The sequence below is a fragment of the Schistocerca nitens genome, chromosome 6 (assembly GCF_023898315.1).
Source record: "Schistocerca nitens isolate TAMUIC-IGC-003100 chromosome 6, iqSchNite1.1, whole genome shotgun sequence".
NCBI lineage: Eukaryota > Metazoa > Arthropoda > Insecta > Orthoptera > Acrididae > Schistocerca > Schistocerca nitens.
Genome location: NC_064619.1, coordinates 209,349,240 through 209,377,061, shown reverse-complemented (window position 1 = coordinate 209,377,061; position 27,822 = coordinate 209,349,240). Strand labels below are relative to the sequence as shown.

At 38.7% G+C, this 27,822-nt stretch overlaps 1 protein-coding gene across 1 annotated transcript in view; it reads left to right on the top strand.

The window, feature by feature from the left end:
• LOC126262526 (uncharacterized) overlaps positions 1-27,822 on the top strand; it is a 123,398-nt gene that overhangs the window by 11,310 nt on the left and 84,266 nt on the right. The window contains exon 5 of the mRNA XM_049959199.1: positions 10,776-10,890. Coding sequence (XP_049815156.1) covers positions 10,776-10,890 — 115 coding nt within the window. The remainder of the gene's footprint in view (positions 1-10,775; positions 10,891-27,822) is intronic.

The following is a 27,822-nucleotide window of genomic DNA, read 5'->3' as shown; positions in this document are numbered from 1 at the left end:
GAAGATGAGCACAGGGGGGGGGGGGGGGGGGGGTAGTCAACATCCCATTGGAGATGTTTGGAGATGTTTCGGATAGCATTAGAGGAATCTCTAGTGCGGTTCCAGGCTGTCATGGATGCAGCTGGTAATCACACTGCAATGTAAACATGTTCTTACAAATATTTCCACAAAGTTTCATTGTCCTGTGATTAATTGTTTTCTATGGGGACACTCTTAAGCAGTGAAAGTTTAATTGTAACTATCCTATATTCTGAATGGTTCGAAAGTTGAAAGCTTGTATATCTTTTTAATTTTATTTATTTATTTGTCAGGTTACAAATTCATAAAACATTTTGAACACTTCACAATAAATTAATAACAATTCACGGTACATTTTTGACAGTCATTTTTTAATCTTAGAAGAATATGTCATATTACTGGTTTTAGCGCATCTTTACAGTCCATTATGAGAACAGCAGTGATTGCGATGTGACCTAGCAGTTCGTCTCACATATGTATCTATTATTCTGTGTGCCTGTTTTCATCAAACCTCAAAAACTGAAATTCAATTATGTTAAACCAGTCACATGGCAGGTATGACTGGCATTACTTTTGGGTATGTGCTGTTAGAAATATCATTGCTTCTATAAAACAATCCTCAGTGTAGAATTTTGTGCTGTTGTGGTTGTCAATGATTTGCCTAGCATGTAATGAATACACTGATACACTCATGCTGGTTAGGAATTAATGGCTTCTATAATGATACTACTATGACCGCTCCATCAACTAGGGAAAGTGCAGTTGAGGTGAGAACTCATATGATTGGTAAAATGTGAAAGGATCCATCATTATGTAAGTTCATTGCCATTTGTATGGCCAGCACATAATCCTCTAGCCAATTAACAAATTTATTTCCCTACAGAATTGAACTGAATTGAACTGAATGAAATTTATTCTCATTTAGCTATTACAGCAGTTGACAAAGTCAAGTTGCATATATACAAGTTATACAGCATGTATACATGAAGATCAGTATGTCACTATTGGTTTTCCATAAAATACAATATTTAAAATCAAGTCATATGAAAACATTGCATCATAAATTACTCAGTTAAAGAAATTATGCTGTACTCTCCAAACCGGTACCACTATGATATTTTACAGTCATAAAATTCCTGAAGTGAGCAGCAAGGATTTGCAGCTAACCAACTGAATAATTTATCTTTAAATAAATCAAATGGAGCTTCTACCCATTCTAGTGGCAGTTTGTTAAATACCTTCATACCCACCATTTCGTAGCTGTTCAGTGACTTGGATAATCTGTAGTAAGGTATGTCAAGAAGTCTACTATTTCTGGTTCCATGAGAGTGTACATCGCTTCTATGCTGGTATTCTGACAAGTTGCTCTTTATATGCAGTAGGGCAGTGTAAATATACAAGTTTATAACAGTTAATATTTTTAAGTTGATAAACAATAGTTTGCAGTGGGCTAGTTTATCACTGTTTGTGATAATTCGAATTATTTTCTTCTGAAGTACCAAAATGCCCTGAAGGTGTGAACTATTGCCCCATATTAAAAGCCGATAAGATATAATGCTTAGAAAAAAAGCAAAGTAGGCTGATCTTACATAGGCTGCAGGTACATGGTTTTTTTAAATTCCTTAACAAATACGGCCTTGCACTAATGTATTTAATATGTGGCTCCCAAGTCAATTTACTATCTATAACAATACCTAAGAACTTAAAACTATCCATGAAGTCGACTACTAGCAGATCTCTTAAACTAAATACAATCTTTTGAGTTTTACTCTCATTAAGCAGGAACCCATTAGCTCGAAACCAGACTGATGCTTGTGATATTGTCATTTGCCACAGTATGGAGCATATCCATGTCTGAGCTGATATTGACGAAACTGGTATAATCTGTATAGAGAATGGAGTGAGTATTTATGTATGTAAGATGTTAGATCGTTTTTCATTAGGATAAATAGCAGAGGTCCTAATACTGAGCCTTGTGGCACACCACACTTAACCTCAGCTATCTGTGATCTCTGTTTAGCAATACAAACAATATGTTTACGGTTGCTGAGGAAAGATTTGAAGATGTTGTCAACTTCACTGTTTGTGATTCCATAATAAACTAGTCTGTTGAGGAGTGAAATATGCTCCACACAATTGAAGGCTTTGCTAAGATCACAAAAGGTAGCCTGAGCAAAATTTTTTCCTTCATAAGCATTAAGCACTTTTTTAATCAGGGAGTCAATGGCATGGACTGTGGATTTGCCCTTCCTAAAGCCAAATTTTACCGCAGTAATAATGTTATTACATGTCAGATAATCACACAACTGGGAGTCCAAAACTTTAGATAAAATAGGTGTCAGAGATATTGGGCGATAGCTAGATGGGCAATTTTTGCCTCCTTTCTTGTAAATGGGCACTACCCTGGATAATTTTAATACATCTAGGAATATTCCTTCAATTAGACATCTGTTTATAAATTTAGTAAGAGGATATACTATGTGCCCAATTACCTTTTTTAACATATTACAAGAAATACCATATATATCTTCACTATCAGAGGGCCTAAAATTATTTACAATAGTTAAAACAACATCTGGCGTGACCTCTGTGAAAAGGAATCTGTCTTTCAGGGTGTAGTCTACATAATGATATTTAATGAGATCAGCTACAGTTTCTTGCGGCCTCCCAATGCCTTCCCTAATTTGGTTAACAGATTTTATACAGTAGTTGTTAAATTCATCTGCTGAAATTTCTACCTCAGCTTTCTGCTTGCTTTTGGCCACTGAATTTATTATAGTCCATGCTCTTTTGCATTTATTTCTTGATGACTCAATGCTGAGTAGGTTATGTAGTTTTTTGGCCTCGTTTAAAGCATACTTATATTTCTTTTGTGCTCTTGAGTACCTTTGTTTAGACATATCAGTTTTCTGAAGTCTGTAAGAATCTCTATACAACAACAACCTCCTTTTTATATTGGTTAGTTGAGCGGTATACCATGGATTCTTATCCCTATGTCTATTATTGTTACTTTTAGGGTTAACTTTACATTTGCATTGAGGGCAGTTGGTCTTGAATATATTTAAGAAAGAATGAAAAAATCTATTGAACAATGTATTGGCAGAGCCCTGGGCATTATTGTTAAACATATGTGACCAGTCATAATTACTGAGTGAGACTATGAAATTAGACAATTTTTCTTGCATTATTGGTCTTGTGATGACTATTTTAGGCTCTTTAAACTCCTTATAGTCCATATTAGGCCTATCTGTACCTATTTTTACCCAAACTGCATCATGGTCTGAGAAATCGAAGACAGCTACATCTGAAGACAGTAACTCTCTATTGACATTTGTAAGTATATTGTTGAGACAAGCAGACTGTCTTGTGGGTTTGCAGTTTGTAAAAATGAAGTTGAATTGTTGTAACAGGTTTTTAAATTCATTTACGGTGTGCACATCTTTGTTTACGTCAAATGTGGCATGGATGTCACCACCAATCATTATACTATATTTCTTCCACTGAGGACTAAGAAAGAAATTTAGTAGTCTCAAGTTTTTCTAAAAATATTAGTGGACTTCCATCTGGTGATCTATAAAGAGATACAATAGCAATTTTTAAATGATCCAGATATACACCTGTGGCTTCAAAATGTATCTCACTGTACAAAAATCCTAGATCTAGTTCATTACTACAATTTATTAATTCTTTCTTAATGTAAATTGATACACCCCCATTAATATGCTGCTCTCTGCTAAAGCTGTTTGCTAAGTGGAAATCATCTAGTACATGAAGAGATATTTCATTTCCTCTACACCAGTGCTCACTTAAGCATAATGCATCAAATAAGTTCTCATTTGCAAATTCATTTAAAATTATGTGTTTTCCACTTGTACTTTCAATATTGAGATAACCGATCTTGAGAAATAAAGCTGGTGAGTAATTTTTTTATGAGGTCAATCGTCATTACTGCTATATTTCTCTCTAGTGTTACCGACATTTATTATATTATTCTTATCTTTAATCTGGTCGTCCAGTGTGAATCTGGGCAAACCTGTTAGTCTCGGCCCTTCTTTGCTACCTCTAAAAAAGAGTTTCCCCTAAATCTAAGTGGGATTGACTCAGAGCTATTGATTTTTGCTATGCCTAACTCATTGGCTACTTTTATGATTTCATTACTCATATACTTCTTTCCAAGCTGATTCAGATAAAGACCATGAGCAGTGTGGAATCTTGTACCTAAGTTAGTATATAATAGCAAGTAATTGTGTCCAAGTAACATTACTACTGGGAAAAGCATTATACTGAAAGTATTGCTAATACAGCCCTTGTCCATATGAACTCATTTGCTTCAGATACTTTCATCTGTAGTGTCACAGTGTTGTAGCTACTAACATAGGGAAGCAGCTATTAGAAAGATTAATTAAGAACTGTTTTTAAACAGTGGCAATCTATTGTGTTTACTTGGGCTAAATTTAACTTTGTATAATCAGCTAGACAGGCACTACTTTTTGCTGCTGTATATCTTCTGCTACCTGCTGTAAAATCCTGTCAATCATACAAACACTGGAAAGAGCAACAATAACCACTATCCATAAAGTGCAAGTATTGAGTGGTAGATGAGCACCTAAATAACTATGTGTAGTTTAGATATCTGACAGTTTTCTTCAAATATAATACTGCAATGCATTGGAATTTCATAAGGCCACTTCTCACAGCAGCACTTAAAGGCAACATGAATGGTCACAGGTTTTTCTGACCCATGTGAAAGTGTCACAGAAATACTGAAAAACCTGAACTTGGAGACACTCAAAGATAAATGTCAACTGTCCTGCAAAAACCAACTTACAGAGTTTTGAGAAACAGTATTAAGTGAGTAATCTAGAAACTTACTACAGCTCCTGACGTGCTTCTCCTGTAGGGACTGTTTAGACAAGATTGGACTAATCAGAACATGCACAGAAGCATTTAAGCAGTCATTATTCTCACACTTCATATGCAAATGGTGAAGGAAGAAACTGTAAAGTACAGTACAACTGTACGTACCCTCTACCATTTACTTTGTTGTGCGATTCTTGAAATTTTCCCAACATAAAGAGTAGTTCATGAAGTTTTGGGATTGCAGATGGATAACACTGACTTCCTTCCACAATATTTCAGCTGGTAACCATTCAGCCATCTTCAGGTGAGTGTTTTGCACTGGAGAGTGCTAATTCACATCACTAACATTACATCAAAAATTGTTGCAGAGGCAAATGTGCAAAGGCAGCTGCTACATCAGTGACCTCTGTCGAATTTCACACCTTTTCAAATACTGCTCCATCTATGACGCACAGGCACGTGCATGCTGCCTGTTGGCAAGTGGGCTCAAAGAGCTAAAATATCAGATTTCAAATGAATAATGAACCATGAACCTTGCCGTTGGTGGGGAGGCTTGCGCGCCTCAGCGATACAGATGGCCGTACCGTAGGTGCAACCGCAATGGAGGGGTATCTGTTGAGAGGCCAGACAAACGTGTGGTTCCTGAAGAGAGGCAGCAGCCTTTTCAGTAGTTGCAGGATGATTGACTGATCTGGCCTTGTAACACTAACCAAAATGGCCTTGCTGTGCTGGCACTGCAAACGGCTGAAAGCAAGGGGAAACTACGGCCGTAATTTTTCCCGAGGGCATGCAGCTTTACTGTATGGTTAAATGATGATGGCGTCCTCTTGGGTAAAATATTCCAGAGGTAAAATAGTCCCCCATTTGGATCTCTGTTCGGGGACTACTCAAGAGGACGTCGTTATCAGGAGAAAGAAAACTGGTGTTCTACGGATCGGAGCATGGAATGTCAGATCTCTTAATCGGGCAGGTAGGTTAGAAAATTTAAAAAGGGAAATGGATAGGTTAAAGTTAGATATAGTGGTAATTAGTGAAATTTGGTGGCAGGAGGAACAAGACTTTTGGTCAGGTGATACAGGATTATAAATACAAAATCAAATAGGGGTAATGCAGGAGTAGGTTTAATAATGAATAGGAAAATAGGAATGCGGGTAAGCTATTGCAAACAGCATAGTGAACGCATTATTGTGGCCAAGATAGACCCGAAGCCCACACCTACTACAGTAGTACAAGTTTATATGCCAACTAGCTCTGCAGATGACAAAGAAATTGATAACATGTATGATGAGATAAAATAAATTATTCAGATAGTGAATGGAGACAAAAATTTAATAGTCATGGGTGACTGGAATTCGATAGTAGAAAAAGGGAGAGAAGGAAACATGGTAGGTGAATATGAATTGGGGGTAAGAAATGAAAGAGGAGCCCGGTAGAATTTTGCACAGAGCATAACTTAATCATAGCTAACACTTGGTTCAAGAATCATGAAAGAAGGTTGTATACGTGGAAGAAGCCTGGATATACTAGAAGGTATCAGATAGAATATATAATGGTAAGACAGATTTAGGAACCAGGTTTTAAATTGTAAGACATTTCCAGGGGCAGATGTTGACTCTGACCACAATCTGTTGATTATGAACTGTAGATTAAAACTGAAGAAACTGCAAAAAGGTGGGAATTTAAGGATATGGGACCTGGATAAACTGACTAAACCAGAGGTTGTACAGAGTTTCAGGGAGAGCATAAGGGAACAATTGACAGGAAAGGGGGAAAGAAATACGGTAGAAGAAGAATGGGTAGCTTTGAGGGATGAAGTAGGTAAAAAGACGAGGGCTAGTAGAAATCTTTGGGTAGCAGAAGAAATATTGAACTTAACTGATGAAAGGAGAAAATATATAAATGTAGTAAATGAAGCAGGCAAGAAGGAATACGAATGTCTAAAAAATTAGATCGACAGGAAGTGCAAAATGGCTAAGCAGGGATGGCTAGAGGACAAATGTAAGGATGTAGAGGCTTACCTCACTAGGGGTAAGATAGATACTGCCTACAGGAAAATTAAAGAGACCTTTGGAGAAAAGGGAACCACTTGTATTAATATCAAGAGCTCAGATGGAAACTCAGTTTTAAGCAAAGAAGGGAAAGCAGAAAGGTGGTAGGAGTATATAGAGGGTCTATACAAGGGCGATGCACTTGAGGACAATATTATGGAAATGGAAGAAGATGTAGATGAAGATGAAATGGGAGATATGATACTGCGTGAAGAATTTGACAGAGCACTGAAAGACCTGAGTCGAAACAAGGCCCCAGGAGAAGACAACATTCCATTGGAACTACTGATGGCCTTGGGAGAGCCAGCCCTGACAAAACTCTACCATCTGGTGAGCAAGATGTATGAGACAGGCGAAATACCCTCAGACTTCAAGAAGAATATAATAATTCCAATACCAAAGAAAGCAGGTGTTGGCAGATGTGAAAATTATCAAACTATCAGTTTAATAAGTCACAGCTGAAAAATACTAACACGAATTCTTTACAGACGAATGGAAAAACTGATAGAAGCCGACCTTGGGGAGGATCAGTTTGGATTCCGTAGAAATCTTGCAACACGTGAGGCAATACTGACCCTACGACTTATCTTAGAAAATAGATTAAGAAAAGGCAAACCTACGTTTCTAGCATTTGTAGACTTAGAGAAAGCTTTTGACAATGTTGAATGGTATACTCTCTTTCAAATTCAGAAGGTGGCAAAGGTAAAATACAGGAAGCAAAAGGCTATTTACAATTTGTACAGAAACCAGATGGCAGTTATAAGAGTCAAGGGGCATAAAAGGGAAGCATTGGTTGCGAAGGGAGTGAGACAGGGTTGTAGCCTATTCCAAAGTTATTCAATCAGTATATTGAGCAAGCAGTAAAGTAAACAAAATAAAAATTCGGAGTAGGTATTAAAATCCAAGGAGAAGAAATAAAAACTTTGAGGTTTGCCGATGACATTGTAATTCTGTCAGAGACAGCAAAGGACCTGGAAGAGCAGATGAACGGAATAGACAGTGTCTTGAAAGGAGGACAAGATGAACGTAAACAAAAGCAAAACGAGTATAATGGAATGTAGTTGAATTAAATTTGGTGATGCTGAGGGTGTTAGATTAGTAAATGAGAAGCTTAAAGTAGTAAATGCGTTATGCTATTTGGGGAGCAAAATAACTGATGATGGTCGAAGTAGAGAGGATATAAAATGTAGACAGGCAGTGGCAAGGAAAGCGTATCTGAAGAGGAGAAATTTGTTAACATCGAGTATAGATTTAGAAGTCAGGAAGTCGTTTCTAAAAGTATTTGTATGGAGTGTAGCCATGTATGGAAGTGAAATGTGGACGATAAATAGTTAGCACAAGAAGAGAATAGAAGCTTTTGAGATGTGGTATTACAGAAGAATGCTGAAGATTAGATGGGTAGATCACATAACTAATGAGGAGGTATTGAATAGATTTGGGGAGAAGAGGAGTTTGTGGCACGACTTGACAAGAAGAAGGGACCGGTTGGTAGGACATGTTCTGAGGCATCAAGAGATCACCAATTTAGTACTGGAGGGCAGCACGAAGGGAAAAAATCGTAGAGGGAGACCAAGAGATGAATACACTAAACAGATTCAGAAGGATGTAGGTTGCAGTAGGTACTGGGAGATGAAGAAGCTTGCACAGGAGAGGGTAGCATGGAGAGCTGCATCAAACCAGTCTGTGGACTGAAGACCACAACAACAACAAAATTAACTGTCACTATACGTGTTGTTAGTCACAAAACGTTTTCATTCTGAAGATATTAAAGAAATAACCAGGACCCATACCTTGTCCAGTTGAATAACTTTCGAGATACAATGCTCAGCTGTCGCTGGCTTATTGGGCTGCAAAAGATGATTGTGGTGGTCATGTTCAATCTGCCTTTAACTAACTGTGTGCATTGCCTGACCAATGTAGGCTTTACCAAACTTGCAAGGTATTCTGTAGATACCAGCCCTTCACTATCCCAGGTCATCTTTTGCTGAACCAAGAAGATTCAAATGGCTCTATGCACTATGGGACTTAACATCTGAGGTCATCAGTCCCCTAGACTTAGATCTACTTAAACCTAACTGACCTAAGGACATCACACACACATCCACTTGCGGCCGTAGCAGCAGCACCGTTCCAGACTGAGGCGCCTAGAACCGCTCGGCCACAGTGGCCGGCTGAACCAAGAAGAGCACAATTCTTTGTAGGTGGGTGGAAGATTACTTTGACATGAGTCTTGTAATCTGACTTGTTCCACATCACATCAATAAAATAATCAAAAAAAGTATCTACAGAACATGACATAACTGAACTAAACTAAACTATAAAATCAATAGGAGAAGGATTGGTTCAAGTCCTGGGCATTCCTCCCATATGCTGGCAATATTTCAACAAAATTAGGCAGGATCTCATGGAAACAACATGTCAGAGCCATCTTCTGCCCAGCTACAAAGGCTTGTGCTCTTCTTGGTTGAGCAAAGGACGACCTGTGATGCTCCTCACATGTTCTGAATAGTACTGTGAGGTGCATTGCTGCGACGGGTCAATATACAACACACCACACTCGTAACTGATGCTATAGATGCCACATGATTGTAGACCTAGCTTGCATTTGAATGACCCAAGCATATTTTTTATTTTAACCATTGATTGGAAAATAATTTTTATTTTGTACTTCTCCATTTTCCTGACAGTATTTTGAGTGGCCCCAGATACAAAAGGAATCCCAGGTAATCAGTTTTTTCTTCTGGATTGTTTTCATTCACCTTCTTGCTCGACTGGAGAGCTCATCTTTTTTGTGACCCTGAGTAGCCATTCTTGAAAAAGTGGCTCACTAGTAAAGCCATGTAATCTTTTAGTGGTTCCCGTGTGAAGAGAGACATGATATTGAAGCTCACTAGATCACCCTTGTTGAGACATTTCTCTTGATGTGCTTTCACAAATTCCGTCAAATTGCTAACATGGTGTGCTGATGTGTTCTTCTGCCATAATTGGTAAATTTATAATGTTCACTATTTGACATTAAAACCATTTCCATTCAACAGTTACAATCAAGACTATACTTGTGTCACTCAAAGATCATAGGGCTAGTTGCACCTAGCATCTACAGCATCAGTAGCAAGTGTGGTATGCAATGATACTTGTTGCAGCACTATTCAGAAAATGTGAGGAGCATTTGCCTTGGCCTTAGCCATAACGACAAGCCTGCAGTGGGAGAGCACAGCACTCCACATCCCCAATGGATAAAAGCATTGTGGTGCACAAATGGGTTCTGGAATTTGGTCATCAAAGAGGCAGTGGAAATAAGAACACTTGACAGTCTTGTCAGTCAGTAGTTTCTAATATGCTCTGTATGAATTGTGGCATTAGCAAACATATACTTCAGGAATGTTCTGATGCAAAAGCAGCAGAGGTGGCAGGCAGAATAGAGAGCCAGCCCAACACAAGGCCCACCTATGAGCCCTCAGCAGAGGTTTTTGCAGTCCAGTGACTGGGAAAGAATGAACTGGACATGAAAACAACACCCTAAGATGACAAGTAGGATGCTCAACTGACTGATAACCAGAGGAGGTTTCATCAATGATATTCTGCAAGACAGCAAGCACTCCCATTGATGTTACTGTGTTACTAATCACACCAGGGAGGATGCTGCTGGACCTATCTCTCTGTATCATTTATCACTTATACAGTGTTCTAAATGTGCTCCAAGTCTGAATCTATGTGGGTCATACTTACTGGGTTGTGCGATTTTCACAAATGTCTGTGTATATCATTACAAAAAGGTTATAGCAGTAAATATGAGATTTATGTACAATAAAGCTGATGAAATAAAGTGTAAAATACTTTATTTTTCAGGGAAAAACATATTGAGCAACTGAAACATGGAAGCCCTACATCTCCTACTCATTCCACATCCCAGTCTTCACTTTCTGCAACTACTCCACAGCAAAGATATTCTCAGCCAGTACAGGTAAATGTCAATCTTTTTAGTGGATTATCCATTCTCAGTTCAGCCCAGTGATTCTCAACCTGTGGTGTGCACCACTTTGTGGGGTGGGGGGCATTAAATGGTGGGTACAAGCATAACAATAAAAACTATGAGTCAAAAATTGATAAATATACTGAAAGAAAGCAAAGCAAAATTCATTCTGACATTTAAAAGAAATCATGGTTCCACTGATACAAGCAGTTATAAGCAGCACTGTATTAGTACTGCACAATGCATTTCTTATTGACTTTTCAATATTAAATTAAAAACAAGTTTATAATTAAGTTTTCAATTCTGAATTTTAAAAAAAAAGATAGGTAATTAACTTTTCAGTAATTAAAGGAAAACAAGTTTCATAATTATTGTGACTTCTTTGGGCCTGTCTTGCTTCAAACCATCCAAGACAGGAAACCCAGTTTCGCAAAGGCAGGATGTTGAAAATGGTAATAGCTTATGAAATGCCCTTGTTTTTGTGCAGAACACTAATCATCCATTCCTGCCAAAAATTCAAAGAGCAGTAAATACTAAATTCTCTTCTGATTTTGCCATGTGCTATGAAGTCCATCAAGATATGTTCTTAGGCAGTTGGGCAGCCTTCAGGATTATTTTAGAATGTATCCCTAACCCACATGTAACATGCTACCAAGTTTTTGTCAGCAAGGAAAAACTTTTTAAAATTTTTTTTCCAGCATGATTAAGTGATTTTCAATGGGTACAAAACAATAGTTTTTACATGATTTTCTTCGGCTGGTAAGTCTATACATGTTCATCTACATTTATGAACCGTTCTACGATTTATAAATTTCTGCTCCACAACTTAAATTTTCTACAGAGAGTATCAACTTTATCACTCATTTCCAAATATGTGTATTTGCCTCTTAGATTTGCAGGTTAAAGGCATTCCCTCATTAATAAATCATCTCAGAAATTCTCAGATTCAGGTTGGTTTTCCACTTCTAGAAAAATGTTGTGAAACAGCAATAAATTCTTGGCAACTTGTAACGTTTGCAGGTTTGTAGCTTTAGCATCAGTACTCAGAATACAGCATTTTTAATGTATTGTTATCATATGAGGAAGAGAGGGAAGGGGGAGGGGGGGGGGAGTGCAATGAAAATTATGACTGAAAGGGTCACAACTAACTCTCTTAGTCAGCTACTGGGAAATGATGCTGCATAGCATCAGAGCCTATATCTTACACATTATAAGTACAGTAAAATATGCTTATTTAAGGTTAAAATAACCTCAGATTAAGCTCCTGATAATCTTAGTTAGATGATTGTTATTAATACACTCCTGGAATGAAATAAGAACACCGTGAATTCATTGTCCCAGGAAGGGGAAACTTTATTGACACATTCCTGGGGTCAGATACATCACATGATCACACTGACAGAACCACAGGCACATAGACACAGGCAACAGAGCATGCACAATGTCGGCACTAGTACAGTGTATATCCACCTTTCGCAGCAATGCAGGCTGCTATTCTCCCATGGAGACGATCGTAGAGATGCTGGATGTAGTCCTGTGGAACGGCTTGCCATGCCATTTCCACCTGGCGCCTCAGTTGGACCAGCGTTCGTGCTGGACATGCAGACCGCGTGAGACGACGCTTCATCCAGTCCCAAACATGCTCAATGGGGGACAGATCCGGAGATCTTGCTGGCCAGGGTAGTTGACTTACACCTTCTAGAGCACGTTGGGTGGCACGGGATACATGCGGACGTGCATTGTCCTGTTGGAACAGCAAGTTCCCTTGCCGGTCTAGGAATGGTAGAACGATGGGTTCGATGACGGTTTGGATGTACCGTGCACTATTCAGTGTCCCCTCGACGATCACCAGTGGTGTACGGCCAGTGTAGGAGATCGCTCCCCACACCATGATGCCGGGTGTTGGCCCTGTGTGCCTCGGTCGTATGCAGTCCTGATTGTGGCGCTCACCTGCACGGCGCCAAACACGCATACGACCATCATTGGCACCAAGGCAGAAGCGACTCTCATCGCTGAAGACGACACGTCTCCATTTGTCCCTCCATTCACGCCTGTCGCGACACCACTGGAGGCGGGCTGCACGATGTTGGGGCGTGAGCGGAAGACGGCCTAACGGTGTGCGGGACCGTAGCCCAGCTTCATGGAGACGGTTGCGAATGGTCCTCGCCGATACCCCAGGAGCAACAGTGTCCCTAATTTGCTGGGAAGTGGCGGTGCGGTCCCCTACGGCACTGCGTAGGATCCTACGGTCTTGGCGTGCATCCGTGCGTCGCTACGGTCCGGTCCCAGGTCGACGGGCACGTGCACCTTCCGCCGACCACTGGCGACAACATCGATGTACTGTGGAGACCTCATGCCCCACGTGTTGAGCAATTCGGCGGTACGTCCACCCGGCCTCCCGCATGCCCACTATACGCCCTCGCTCAAAGTCCGTCAACTGCACATACGGTTCACGTCCACGCTGTCGCGGCATGCTACCAGTGTTGAAGACTGCGATGGAGCTCCGTATGCCATGGCAAACTGGCTGACACTGACGGCGGCGGTGAACAAACGCTGCGCAGCTAGCGCCATTCGACGGCCAACACCGCAGTTCCTGGTGTGTCCGCTGTGCCGTGCGTGTGATCATTGCTTGTACAGCCCTCTCGCAGTGTCCGGAGCAAGTATGGTGGGTCTGACACACCGGTGTCAATGTGTTCTGTTTTCCATTTCCAGGAGTGTATAATGAACTGGTTATAAATATTTTATGATGGGAAGGAAGGAGTAGTATGAATTTTCAGAAAATTCGCACGCTCTCAATCCAGTACACAGAAAAAGATAGAAATCCTTCTGGAAAAATAAATGCAATACCTAGATCTCATGCTGTGAAAAAAATTAGTTAGAAGTTGGTAATGGTGAAAAATCCAATTTCACTGGACATGCTTGGTTTCAGTTACAGAAGATTAACAACAATACTAATTTTCATCATGTAACAAGGTAAGCTAAATAACAATATTCACATTCTTGTCTCTGTGGCTATATGGTTTCTGCACCTGTTCTGGATGTTGACTCATCTCAAGCTACGGGTTCATAAGTTTTTGAATTTATGGCAGTTGAAGACAAATGTAGGGTGGGCAGCAAATAATAATAATAATCTCTATATATAAAAGGCAATGTACTGACTGATTGACTCATTCACTCACTGACTCATTGTTGCCCAGTCCAAACCGCTAAGGGTAGAAACTTGAAATTTGGAGAAGGTGTTGATCTTGTACTGTAGACATTATTTAAAACGTGATTTTTCTTAATTCCATCCCTAAGGGGATGATATGTTTTTTGAAAATATGTTGCTATTAAGGTAATTTTGAAGCCAGACCTATGAAAATTGGTATTTGGTTTCTTGACCAAAAATAAAGAGATCCATGTTTCAGCATTTTTGGAAATTTAACCATTACGGGGGTGAAATAGTGAGTGAAAGATTTTTTTTGAAAATAAATCATTATTGAAGACCTGCTAAAGTATTTTTAAAACTACATCTATGAAAATTGGTGTTGGACTTCTCAGATGGAAATAAAAAAAATATGTGTTTCAGCATTTTTGGAAATTCAATCCCTAAGGGACAGAAATTGGAAAAGAAATGTTTTATGAAATATTTCATTGTGTATTAATTTTCAAAGCTAAATCTATGAAATTTGCATTTGGTTTGTCAGTTAGAAATAAAAAATTGTGTGTCACTGTTTTTGGAAATTCAGTCCTTAGGGGGTGAAATGGGGGTTGAAAATATTTAAGAAAATAGTTTTTGTATCAAAAAATTTGTAAAGTTAAATGTACAAAAACTGGTATTTCACTTCTCAGTTAGATATAAAGAAATATATGTTAGGGGATGAAAGTTCCTGTTGAAATATCACCACAAGAATCCACAAGTCATGATTAACAAAAACTTTGGACCCAGCTACCAGAATTTCTTTTCGGTCAGAAGTACATTTGGGAAAGGCCATGCATCAATGGCCATAATTAGTGTGAAAACTTTAGAAGAGGTTCCAGGTGGTGAACAACACAAAATCTTGATTAAAGAAAAACAAAAAGCTCTGCAGACCATATAGACTACATGAGTGAGGCAGCAGGTGCGAAGCTAGTAAATAAATAAGTAAACAGAGAAGTAAAAATTATGTGGAATCCTTCCAGTAAATTAAAAAAAATTCTGAAGTGAGGTCCCATTGTGTCTGAAACAGTACATTTATAATTACTATCTGTTACCAGTTGTGACTTACAGCAGTGAGACACAGACTTTTAATATAGAAATCATTCAAAAGCTGAGTGTTGCTCAGAAAGCAATTAAAAGTAGCATTCTGGGACTATCTAGGAGAGACAGGCAAGTTAACAAATGGATCAGGGTACAGATTGGATTGGAAAATGTGATAAAGGAAATTCTCTTTCCACATTACAAGAGATATGAAAATGCATAAGTGAAGCTGGACAGATAGTATTATAAAGTCAATAGGTACAACATGGTTGTGTACATCTGAAGACTGTAATGATTTAATAAGGCTGGAGGAGATGCTCAACCAGCTAAGAAAGCTGGATGTATGATGTTAATGTTCATCATTACAGTCATCTCAAGCTCAACACAAAGCAAATGATGCAACTTCGAATTTCTGTCTTAGACAATATTGGCTGTTTTATCCATGAAAGGAGTATTAATATAAAATGGACTCCACATTATAATTTCATATGATGTTTATTGTATTTCGCACACAACATTAATTTTCTGTATGGATTTCAATCCATGTTCTAAAGTCAGAGGAATGTAAGCCAACTCTTGTTGAATTCTTTTTAAAAATACTTGGTATTTCAGAGTGATTTTCTATTAAAGACCCCAAAGAAACTAAATGGACAATATTGTAATCCAAATGATTCATGTGACATTACTTGAAAGTGGCATTTCAAACCATCAAAGAAGTAGTTGGATGATGGTTTTGTAAACAATCTCTTGCCTGTGTGAATTTCACTTTGGATTTTCCCAATAAAACCAACTTGTCACCTGCCTGTCCTAAGGCTATATTCATGTGGTCATTCACTATTAAGTCTTTTCATATGCTTATTCCTAGATAAACAATAGTTTACTGTAACTTTCTCTGGTGACTGATTGTTAATCATGTAGTTAAATATAAGCTCTTTTTCAAGTCTCTCTGCATTTACCAACGATTTCCTTAAAAATGTCGCTTCTCTATACATGGCTGTCATTTGCAAATAGCCTTGTAGAGTTGCAGATATTATCTGTCCTGTCATCTGCATAAACAGGAACACCTTCAGTTATTTATTGCAGAAGAACCGAACATTGTACAGATATCATACACATATCATTTTGAAGAGAAACCTTGATTTTTATTTATTTATTTATTTTTTTTTCCATGTAAACCACCACAGGGTAGTTTGGTAATTTGCCAATAATCAGCGCTAGTCGCAAACATGGAGAGTTCAGGTGCACAGCGAGCTTTTTGTGTGTTGGAGCTTGACAAAAACAAGTGTGCTACAGCTGTCCAGTGGATGTTTAGAACCAAGTATGGTAAGAAGCCATCAACAAGGAAGGCCATTTACCACTGGCACAACAAATTCGTTATGACGGGTTGCTTGTGCCTGGCAAAGAGAAGCGGACATCCCAGTGGGAGTGAAGTGAATGTGGAGCACATATGAGAGACATTCATAAGGAGCCCAAAGAAATTGGTGTGTCGTGCTTCCCATGAACTTGAAATGGCCCCAATGACAGTGTGGAAAGTTCTATGACAGAAGCTGTCTATGAAACCATTCAAATTGGAGCTAGTGCAGAAGCTTAATGACAATGACAAAGACAAGCATTTGGAGTTTTGTTTGTAGTTGCAACAATTGAATGAGGATGGGGATCACATTGTTGATCGCTTAATTTTTAGCGATGAATCCACTTTTCACACTAATGGGAAAGGGAATAGGCATAATTATCGAATTTCAGGTACAAAGCATCCACACAAATGCATTGAATTTGAGCATGATTCCTCAAAGGTAAATGTTTTTTGTGCCTTGTCACATCCAAAGCTGTATGAGCCATTCTTCTTCACCAAGAGCACTGTCACTGCATGTTCCTACTTGGACATGTTGCAGCAATGGCTAATGCCTCAAATGCAGTTGGACTCTCCGTTCATCTTTCAGCAGGATAGGGCTCCACCCCATTTTCATCGTGAAGTTCGTGGGTACCTGAATACGGAGCTGCCGCATCGTTGGATCGGCCGTGCTGCAGAAGGGGACTGCGGTCTCATGAAATGTCCTCCCTGACCTCCAGATCTCACTCCGTGTGACTTTTTTCTGTGGGAACACATCAAAGATCTGGTGTATGTGCCACCTGATGTAGCAGAGCTCTGGGAGAAAATATGGGACTGCCACAGTCAATGATGCCATGCTGGGGTGGGTATGGCAAGAATTCGATTACCATATTGACATCTGCCGGGTCACTCATGGTTCGCATATTGAATGTTTGTAAAAAAACTTTCAGAGTTCCTCTTCAATATTCAATATGTATGACTTCTGTACATTGTTTAGTTCTTGTGCAATATGTTGTTGTTGTGGTCTTCAGTCCTGAGACTGGTTTGATGCAGCTCTCCAAGCCATACAGTAAAGCTGCATGCCCTCGGGAAAAATTACAGCTGTAGCTTCCCCTTGCTTTCAGCCCTTCGCAGTACCAGCACAGCAAGGCCGTTTTGGTTGGTGTTACAACGCCAGATCAGTCAATCATCCAGACTGTTACCCTTGCAACTACTGAAGAGGCTGCTACCCCTCTTCAGGAACCACACGTTTGTCTGGCCTCTCAACAGATACCCCTCCGTTGTGGTTGCACCTACAGTACGGCTATCTGTATCGCTGAGGCACGCAAGCCTCCCCACCAATGGCAAGGTCCATAGTTCATGGGGGGGCTTGTGCAATAAATAACTGAAAATGTTCCCGGACATTATGTACACCCCGTATTATGACCAGTAGCTATCCTTCCACACTTCCTTGAAGTGCATCAGACACTACTTTTACTTCTGATAATTATTCCTTATTAAGAACTATGTACTTGGTTTTCTTAGTTATGAAGTATCCATTCCTGTCACACATCTATTGAAGATATTTTGTGCACTCTTACTTTGTTTATTAGATAAAACTGTGGAACTGTATGAAAGTCTTTCTGGCAGTACAGAAATGTGATATCAACCTAAGCTCTACTATCTGCTGTCCTCTAGATCTCTTGAACAAACAGAGCAAATTAGTTTTCAAATATTCTTGATAGTCTGCAAAAATATAAGATGTTGTGACCATTTTGCACTTGAAAACTTCAGTTATCACAGCCATGTCTTTTCCAGAACCAGCGGCTCTTGAGAAAATGACTTTATTTAATTTTTTAATTCCCATTCACTTGTTTACACATCATTCATTTTTACATCTGTGTACCAGCTGAAAGCAAGACATGCACACTGATCTTCTTCAGTGAAGCAATTTTGTGAGGTAGACTATAATCTCTCAACCTACATAATGATAAACTGCATGTAGACATCAAAACATCCCAGAGAAACAGTCACTGGAATGAAGTAACCTATTGCCTCATGGGGTCAATCAAAAGAAAAGAATTGGCCCTTGCCAGATTTGGACAAGCCATATAAACCTTCCATAACAGAGTATCTAAAACACACCATTACCTGACCATTATAGGCATTAAATGTTTCTTCACAGAAAATTTGATTAAGTTCATTACAATGCAGATTAATCTATACATAGACCAACAAGAGAATTTTTACATGTTACCTATGATGAAGTACTCACTGTGATAGCTGTCATGCTTTCACCAGTATATTATGAGTCCCTAATATGTGAATGTATTGACAGACTGTAACATAAAAATTGGGGGTGAAGCCATTCACATATGGAGGTTTGAAGAAATTCTGAAATATTTGCATTTAAATGATGATACACCATAGACTGATTATAAAAAGATCTACTTCTCCTAAAAAGTTCTATTTTCTCTTTGAATTTATCAATGAGGCTTTCAGATTGATGCTAAAGGGCAAGGAATTGTCAATGGATGAAAGTGTAATACCATACTATGGGCATCACAGAGCCAAACAGTCCATGGGAAGTTAACCTGCTAATTTCAACCTGTTGATGTTGGCCAATTCAAAAGGTGATTTATTCCATGCAGAACTTTACTGTGGAGACTAGATTTGTTTGGGGCAACATACAGGGTGCCCATAATTAAAGTTCCAATTTTAAAATGCTGTACAACGAGAACCATTACTAATAATGGCATCAAATTTGAACAACATATCATTGACAGAGGGGGAAATGCCATGGAACCAAAATAAGATGGTAACAAAACTTGTACCTATTGATGGTGCTGTAAGTGTCTTAAAGTAAGTGGGTTTAGCTACAAATGACAGATGAATTGCAATATGGTGGCTATGGTTCAATTTGCATATTACACCATTCATGCTGTTCAGTATGCATGACTGCACAAGTTCAGCCGTCAGCAATAGTAACACTATTAATAGGTAGGTCCACACATGAAAGCAAGATCTTAACACACTGGATGGGAAACATCAATTTTTAATTGTCCTGAGGCAAAAAGATTAATCAAAAAGCAAACTGAGACCAGTTTTTAATTGTCCTGGGGTCAAAAACAACATAAAAAAGCTTCATGACATGGGTTTTTAATTGTCTTGGGACTAAGAATCACATAAAAAGTGAAATGACATCAGTTTCTAATTGTCGTGAGACTGACGCACAGCACGTTCCACAACAGAACAGTATCTCAGGGGTCACATTCAGAATGCATTGCGCTATGTGTGTCTTCAATTCAGCTACATTCATAATTGGAGCGCTGAATACATCTTTCAGATAACCTCACAGCCAGAAGTCACATAGATTAAGATTAGGTGATCTGGATGGCCAGGCTCTAGGGAAATGACAGCTAATAATTCTGGCATTTCCAAAAAGCCTGCATAGCAGCTGCTTCACGGGCTGTGCAATGTGCAGAGAAGTGCCAGCTTGCATAAAAATGATCCTACCCACACATCTACACTGTGGAAGGTATGAAATGATGTTTGTGCAGAAAAGACACTCATAGTGTTTATCAGTGATAGTACAGGTAACAAGACCTGCAGGACTCCTCCTTGGAAAAAAATGGGTCTGCCACAAACGGTGCCGTCAACTTGTACCACACAGTTATCTTGGCGGAATGAAGTGGTATCAGTTGATGTGAGGATGGGTTTTCTGTCACCATATTCTGCACTTATCTGGATGGAAATGAGCCGTTTGTCTACAGAGTATTCCAAGACCATTCATTATCCACATCACGTGAACAAGAAATTATAGAACAAATATTTTTCTTACTTGCAGGTCAGCATGAAGCAACCACTGAACTTGGGTAATTTTTTATGGATAGCAATGCAGTATGTTTCATAAAATTTTGTGCACCATGCCCACGGGTATGTCTAAAGTCTGGCCAATTTTCTGTGCACTCTGTGCTCTGCATGTTTGCACACCGCCACTCGATCCCTCCTATAGTGTTGTGGCCACATCTTCTACTGATGCTGGGTCAATTTTTTTCCTCCCTCTGCCACATTGCACTTCTAAAGCATCTGTCTTTTCAAACTATGTAATAATTTTCTCCAGCCCCTTAGCAGACAATGGGCCAACACCTTTCATACCCCTGAATGTCTGGAATTTCTGCAGAGCCTCTTTCACACATTCATTGTTCTTGTAAAACAGCTTTACCAGTGATGCTTGATCATGCATTGAGACAGTCAAGCCAAGCACCTCAGACAGAAACTAAGGTACAGCCGTGTACCCTGCCTCTTTTGTTTTGTGTATTCTTTTGCTTACAGCATCATCTAGTGGTCAATTTTTGTTAAAAATTTTATGTTCCATGACATATCTTCTTGCACCATTAATATACAATTCAAATGTGATGTCATTCAGAGCAGTTGTTCTCTTTCTACTGCAGTTTGAAACTGGAACTTTAATTTTGGATGCACTGCATAGTGACTGTTCTGACTAACTTTCAGATGTTCCTAGTGGTTTCAAACTATATTTTGACAATTTATTTACATCTGCTCCATTGCAGGAGGAATAGTCCAGATGAAACATAGCTGGAACTGGCACTCTAAAGGAGAACAATGCCAGTAAAGCTATAAAAAGTGCCAACAGCACAGCAGTTCCAGACATCTGAAAGAGAGAGTGTTTGCTATTTAATGCCTAGGTTGCAGCTAACCTGTGGAATGACAATACTGTTGTCACAGTGCTTTCTAACTTTGATGGAAATGAACCAAAGGAAAGTTGAAAAACAGTCTGTGGAGCTGAAAGGAAGAAAATGAGCATTCATATGCTGAGTGTGTTTGCACTGTGCGTTACACGGGAGTAGTTAACCTGAACAATCAATTTGCAGTAGAGTACTGAACAAAAATTAGAATAAAAAAAATGGTGGTGGAATATTTTTGCCAGGCTGTTGATGCATGTTGTGTATGAAGTTGGTTAGTTTTTAGACAGCTAGGACATGAAATTCTGAATCTTCAGTTCAGAAGACAAGTGTGCTCCAAATTCTGACAGTCCATGACTCCAAAAATGTGACACCTGAACCATCACTCTTACCTTTTCAAACATCACTGAGTGATGTAGGACAACTCAGAACAGATTATTTGATAGAAAAATGAGTAATGAAGTACCATAGGTGAAATATCTGCAGTACCTACACAATGTAGATACGTATGAAATGCCAAGTTCCATTTCATCTGTAATGCATTCAGACATCTCACAAATTTCCAAAGTGTTGTGGACAATTTGTCATACATTTTTCTGTTTTCTTATGTAACAAATGAAATAACAAGAATTGCAATAGAAAGTATTGGAATTTTTCTCATTGTTGCAGCAAGTGCTCAATGGCAACTAAAGTGACCATAAAATTTGAAAAGGTTGTGCTGTGCAAACAATTTTCACATACAACATTCATCCAGTCATGTTCCATTGATCCCATTAAGAAGGGGAACCTTCAGAGATGTGGAATGACAGAAAAAGACATCATAGAGAGTTAATCTGCATGCTGTATTAACAATAAAGTGTCACTATACTGAACTACACTGCTTAATGCTATTCACACTTACGCCTTCTAAATTTGAGTAAGTAAGTAAGAAAGCCACTCCTTCAAAAAACTCTGCTGCCTCCTTAATTTTATTGTATGCTGCTGTTTTCCTGCTGTTTGTAGCTTAATATTTACTTGTTACAATAGTATTTTTCAAAGAAAATATTCCAATATACAGAGATGTGGATATCTGTAATTGTTTTGAAAACACAGCATTTGTGACATATACATTTCAGGCAAAAGTTTCCACACTATACACGGTTTTCACATAAATAGACTAGGAAAAAAATGTTAAAATAATGAAGATTTTAGAAATTGTAAATAAGATCTCAAATGTGCTGAGTATGCTGCAGAGATCATACCCCTCATGAACAGAAAGTGTATTTACCTGGAGAATAAAATTTAATTTCTGGTGCCACACTGCTCCAAGCCTACTGTGAGATGTCACTAAAGGAGGTAACATCCGAAATGACACCAGTTCACAGAGAAGAATCAGAAGAACAAGATCAGATAGAGTACCTAATACAACATATGATGGACTACTGTTTATTTTTCAGCTTCCATAAACATCTCAAAGAAACACCAGAAATTCACAGGAGAACACCATAGTAGTGGCATATCAAGCACCCAAAGTATCTATAACAGCAGCACCATCATCAGCGAAAACAAATATTGGAGAAACAGCAGTGGCAGCAAGCTACTCACCTCAGCATAGGGAATGACTCATGAGGTGCAGAAAACCTATGCTTCTCAAGGATTTTTGGAATCTCACCAGGACACAGGAGGGAACATGACACTGAATACTGTAAATATGACGAAAAACATCCACATATTAATGTGATGCAAGTGAATTCATGTAGCACTAGGAATAAATTGTTGGATGTGGAGCATTTCTGCAGTAATGATAAAGTAGATACTTCATGTGTATCAGAGCATTGTCTGAGAAGTAATGAGATAGATTTCTTTATTCCTCAGATATATGTTGCTGCAGATGTAATGTGCCGGGAAGTGAAAAAAATGTTGGGGCACACATATTTCTTACAGAGGATACAAGATTCACAAATGTGTCAGAAAGCAAAAAAAAATGTTGGGGCATGCGTATTTGTTAAAGAGGATACAAGATTTTCAAAAATTGATATTAGCACATACTGTTCTGAAATAGATGGTGAATTCAGCTGTGTAAATCTTGTGTGTCACAATCTAGCCATTACAAGTCTCTACAACTTCAATACAGAAATCCCAAGAGTGAGTAAGTCACTAAGTCATGATTCAACCTCCTTAGAATTTTCCATCTATATTGTAGCAATAGAAATGTTACATGAGGTGGAGCATGTATAGATAACATCATTGTTAACTTTTAAAGGGATTTGTTCACTATCAGTGTCATTGATGGGGGATTTGCAGGCCGTGATCCAATACTCCTTAAGCTTAACTAAAACAAAACTGAAGGACTCCCCTCTAATGCAGATGCCACCACTAAGGAAAAGGTGACATGGGTTATAGGCAGAAGGAAGAAGTTGTAAACCAATTCATTCAGAAATTTAGAAATATTAAGTGGGACTATATATAACAGTGTCAAAGGGAATACATGAAACTGAAACTGCTATTGACAACTTCATTTAAATTTATTATATATTTAGATTGTGGTATACTTTTTCCAATCTTATAAAAATCAGTCCTAAAAGCAAACCTGTAAGGAAGAACATTAAGTGGTACACATATGAACTTACCAATATTAGGCAAAATATGTTATCTTTGTACTGTATGTAACTTTTCCTAAGTATGTAAGTGAGCAGAAAGATGAATTGTACAAAGCTTATCGTGAATGTAAGAGAATGCACGAAACTAATCTTAGAATGGCAAAAAGAACAGTGTATGAAAGCTAGACTGAAGGTGTTCCTAATAAGTGCAAAGCTGCATGGAATGTTGTTGCACAAGAGCACATACATGGACGTAACATAGCTCTTGATCTGGATAAAGTTAATATTTCTTTCATGGATTCTGTAAGTGACATTAGGAACCAAATTAAAACTATAAGTACTAATGCAACATCAACATGAGACTATAACTTTAAACAGAGGACAATCACATCCATTGAGACTACAAAACTAGTGACAAAGTTCTCAAACTTCAAGAGCATGGATTACTCCTGGCTGACTAGTTATCTTATTGGAAAAACAATGCATATACTCAGAGCACCATGGTCCTGCCGTTTTAACAGGTGTCTAGAGTTTGGAGTATTTCCTACAATACTAAAAATATTGGAAATTATTCCAGTGTACCAAGAAGGGGCAAAAATGGTCTCAAAAATTACCAGGCAGTTTCAGTAGTTCCTATTTACTCCAATATATTTGAACCTCTTGTTTATGACCAACTAAACAACTACTCTGAGTTGCATAATCTACTTTCTAATAGTCAGTTTGGCTTCTGCAAGGAAAGAAATACTGCCACTGCTCTTCTCTCAATTGTGAATTAAGTAGTAATAGTCTTTGAGAATAAAAATAAAGCTCCACTTCTTTTGTGTGATTTAAATAAGGAATTTTACAGTATTTCTCATGACACCGTACCTAAATAGGAAGGGGAGAGATAAGTTAGCTTCTCTACTAGCAGATACTGTAAGGGGGCCACAGTCACACGAGGGATGATCCCTGTGGTTAATGGGAGCAGGCAGACAGGTTTTTCTTTTTTAGGTTAAAACCAAAGTCCAAACAGAAAACAATCAAAAAAATAGAATAAAAGAAGCTTCATGTACACTAAATAGGGATATAGTTAAGGTTAGTATCAATTTGCTTCATCAAAATATAAGTGGAATAAAAAATAAAGCAGATGAGCTGTTAGTGTGTTTAGATGATCTCAAAAATAAGAATGAGATTGATATACTTTGTCTGTCTGAACACCATGTGACTGTAGGGATGGAAAGTGTCAGCATAAGCCGGCCAGGGTGGCGAAGTGGTTCTAGGCACTACAGTCTGAAACCGCGCGACTGCTACAGTCACAGGTTCGAATCCTGCATCGGGCATGGATGTGTGTGATGTCCTTAGGTTAGTTAGGTTTTAGTAGTTCTAAGTCTAGGGGACTGATGACCTCAGAAGTTAAGTCCCATAATGCTCAGAACCATTTGAACCATTTGTCAGTATAAATGGGTATAATTTAGTATCATACACTTGCGGATCTAGCATGGATAAAGGAGGAGTTACCATTTACATAAAACAAGGGTATAAGTAAAAAAAATTCTAAAAATAAGCAATTTTGTTGTTGATCAGCACTTTGAAGTTTGTGCATGTGAAATATAGCTGGATAATGTAGTGTTGATATTATCAACAGTGTACAGGTCCTCATTAGGAGATTGGGAGCTGTTTATAAAAAAGTTTGACTCCCAGTTATTTTGTCTGTCAGACAAAAAGAAGAAGTTATTAATCTGTGGTGATTTCCATGTATACTTTCTAAGTGATTCTGATAGGAAAAGTGAACTAGAAGTGTTATTAATGTCATATAACTTAGAATCAGTGATCAACATCCCTAAACATATAGCTGAAGATAGCACCACTCTCATAGGTTATGTATTTGTACAGCAAGAGATTGTAAAACTAACATGTGCTTTCCCTGTGATAAATGTATTAACAGACCATGATGCATAATTGATTAATTTACAAAACATAGCAGAGTGTACAGTTCAGAAAGCATTTAGTAAAGGTGTAAGGTTGGTCAACCCGGTATCTATAGAGCACTTCAGAGAAAGTTTAAGAAATGTTAATTGAGGAGACGTATATAATGAGCCAAATGCTAATGATAAATGCAACATATTTCTTGATAAATTTATATCCCATTTTGAACACTTTTTCCCCCAAAAAACTACTAAATGTAATACAAACAGTTTTCAAAGAAACCTTGCATTACTAGAAATATTGAAGTGTCTTCAGAGAGAAGAAGAAAATTGTGTGGGACAGCAAGAATTAGTGAAGCCCTCAAAATAATTTTACACTATAAAAATTATTGTAGCATACTGAGAAAAGTTGTCAGAAAAATCACAATATATATATATATTGTTCGGTAAGTAGTTTTTTGGGGAAATAGTGTTCAAAAAGGGATATAAATTTATCAAGAAATATGTTGCATTTATCATTAGCAATTTTTTGTGTGTGTGTTTGTGTTTGTTTGTGTGTCTATCGACCTGCCAGCGCTTTCGTTCGGTAAGTCACATCATCTTTGTATATATATATATATATATATATATATATATATATATATATATATATATATATATATATATATATATATATATATATATATATATATAAAAACAAAGATGATACGAATATAATAGAGGGAAACATTCCACGTGGGAAAAATATATCTAAAAACACAGATGATGTGACTTACCGAACGAAAGTGCTGGCAGGTCGATAGACACACAAATAAACACAAACATACACACGAAATTCAAGCTTTTGCAACAAACTGTTGCCTCATCAGGAAAGAGGGAAGGAGAGGGAAAGACGAAAGGATGTGGGTTTATGTGACTTACCAAACGAAAGTGCTGGCAGGTCGATAGACACACAAACAAACACAAACATACACACAAAATTCAAGCTTTCGCAACAAACGGTTGCTTCATCAGGAAAGAGGGAAGGAGAGGGAAAGACGAAAGGATGTGGGTTTCAAGGGAGAGGGTAAGGAGTCATTCCAATCCCGGGAGCGGAAAGACTTACCTTAGGGGGAAAAAAGGACAGGTATACACTCGCACACACACACATATCCATACGCACATACACAGACACAAGCAGACTTTTGTAAAGGCAAAGAGTTTGGGCAGAGATGTCAGTCGAGGAGGAAGTACATAGGCAAAGATGTTGTTGAAAGACAGGTGAGGTATGAGCGGCGGCAAATTGAAATTAGCAGAGATTGAGACCTGGCGGATAACAAGAAGAGAGGATATACTGAAGGGCAAGTTCCCATCTCCGGAGTTCTGACAGGTTGGTGTTAGTGGGAAGTATCCAGATAACCCGGACGGTGTAACATTGTGCCAAGATGTGCTGGCCATGCACCAAGGCATGTTTAGCCACAGGGTGATCCTCATTACCAACAAACACTGTCTGCCTGTGTCCATTCATGCGAATGGACAGTTTGTTGTTGCTCATTTCCACATAGAAAGCTTCACAGTGTAGGCAGGTCAGTTGGTAAATCACGTGGGTGCTTTCACACGTGGCTCTGCCTTTGATCGTGTACACCTTCCGGGTTACAGGACTGGAGTAGGTGGTGGTGGGAGGATCCATGGGACAGGTTTTACACTGGGGGCGGTTACAAGGGTAGGAGCCAGAGGGTAGGGAAGGTGGTTTGGGGATTTCATAGGGATGAACTAAGAGGTTACGAAGGTTAGGTGGGTGGCGGAAAGACACTCTTGGTGGAGTGGGGAGGATTTAATGAAGGATGGATCTCATTTCAGGGCAGGATTTGAGGAAGTCGTATCCCTGCTGGAGAGCCACATTCAGAGTCTGATCCAGTCCTGGAAAGTATCCTGTCACAAGTGGGGCACTATTGGGGTTCTTCTGTGCGAGGTTCTGGGTTTGAGGAGATGAGGAAGTGGCTCTGGTTATTTGCTTCTGTACCAGGTCGGGGGGGGGGGGGGGGGGGGGGGTTGCAGGATGCGAAAGCTGTTTTCAGGTTGTTGGTGTAATGGTTCAGGGATTCTGGACTGGAGCAGATTCGTTTGCCACGAAGACCTAGGCTGTAGGGAAGGGACCGTTTGATGTGGAATGGGTGGCAGCTGTCATAATGGAGGTACTGTTGCTTGCTGGTGGGTTTGATGTGGA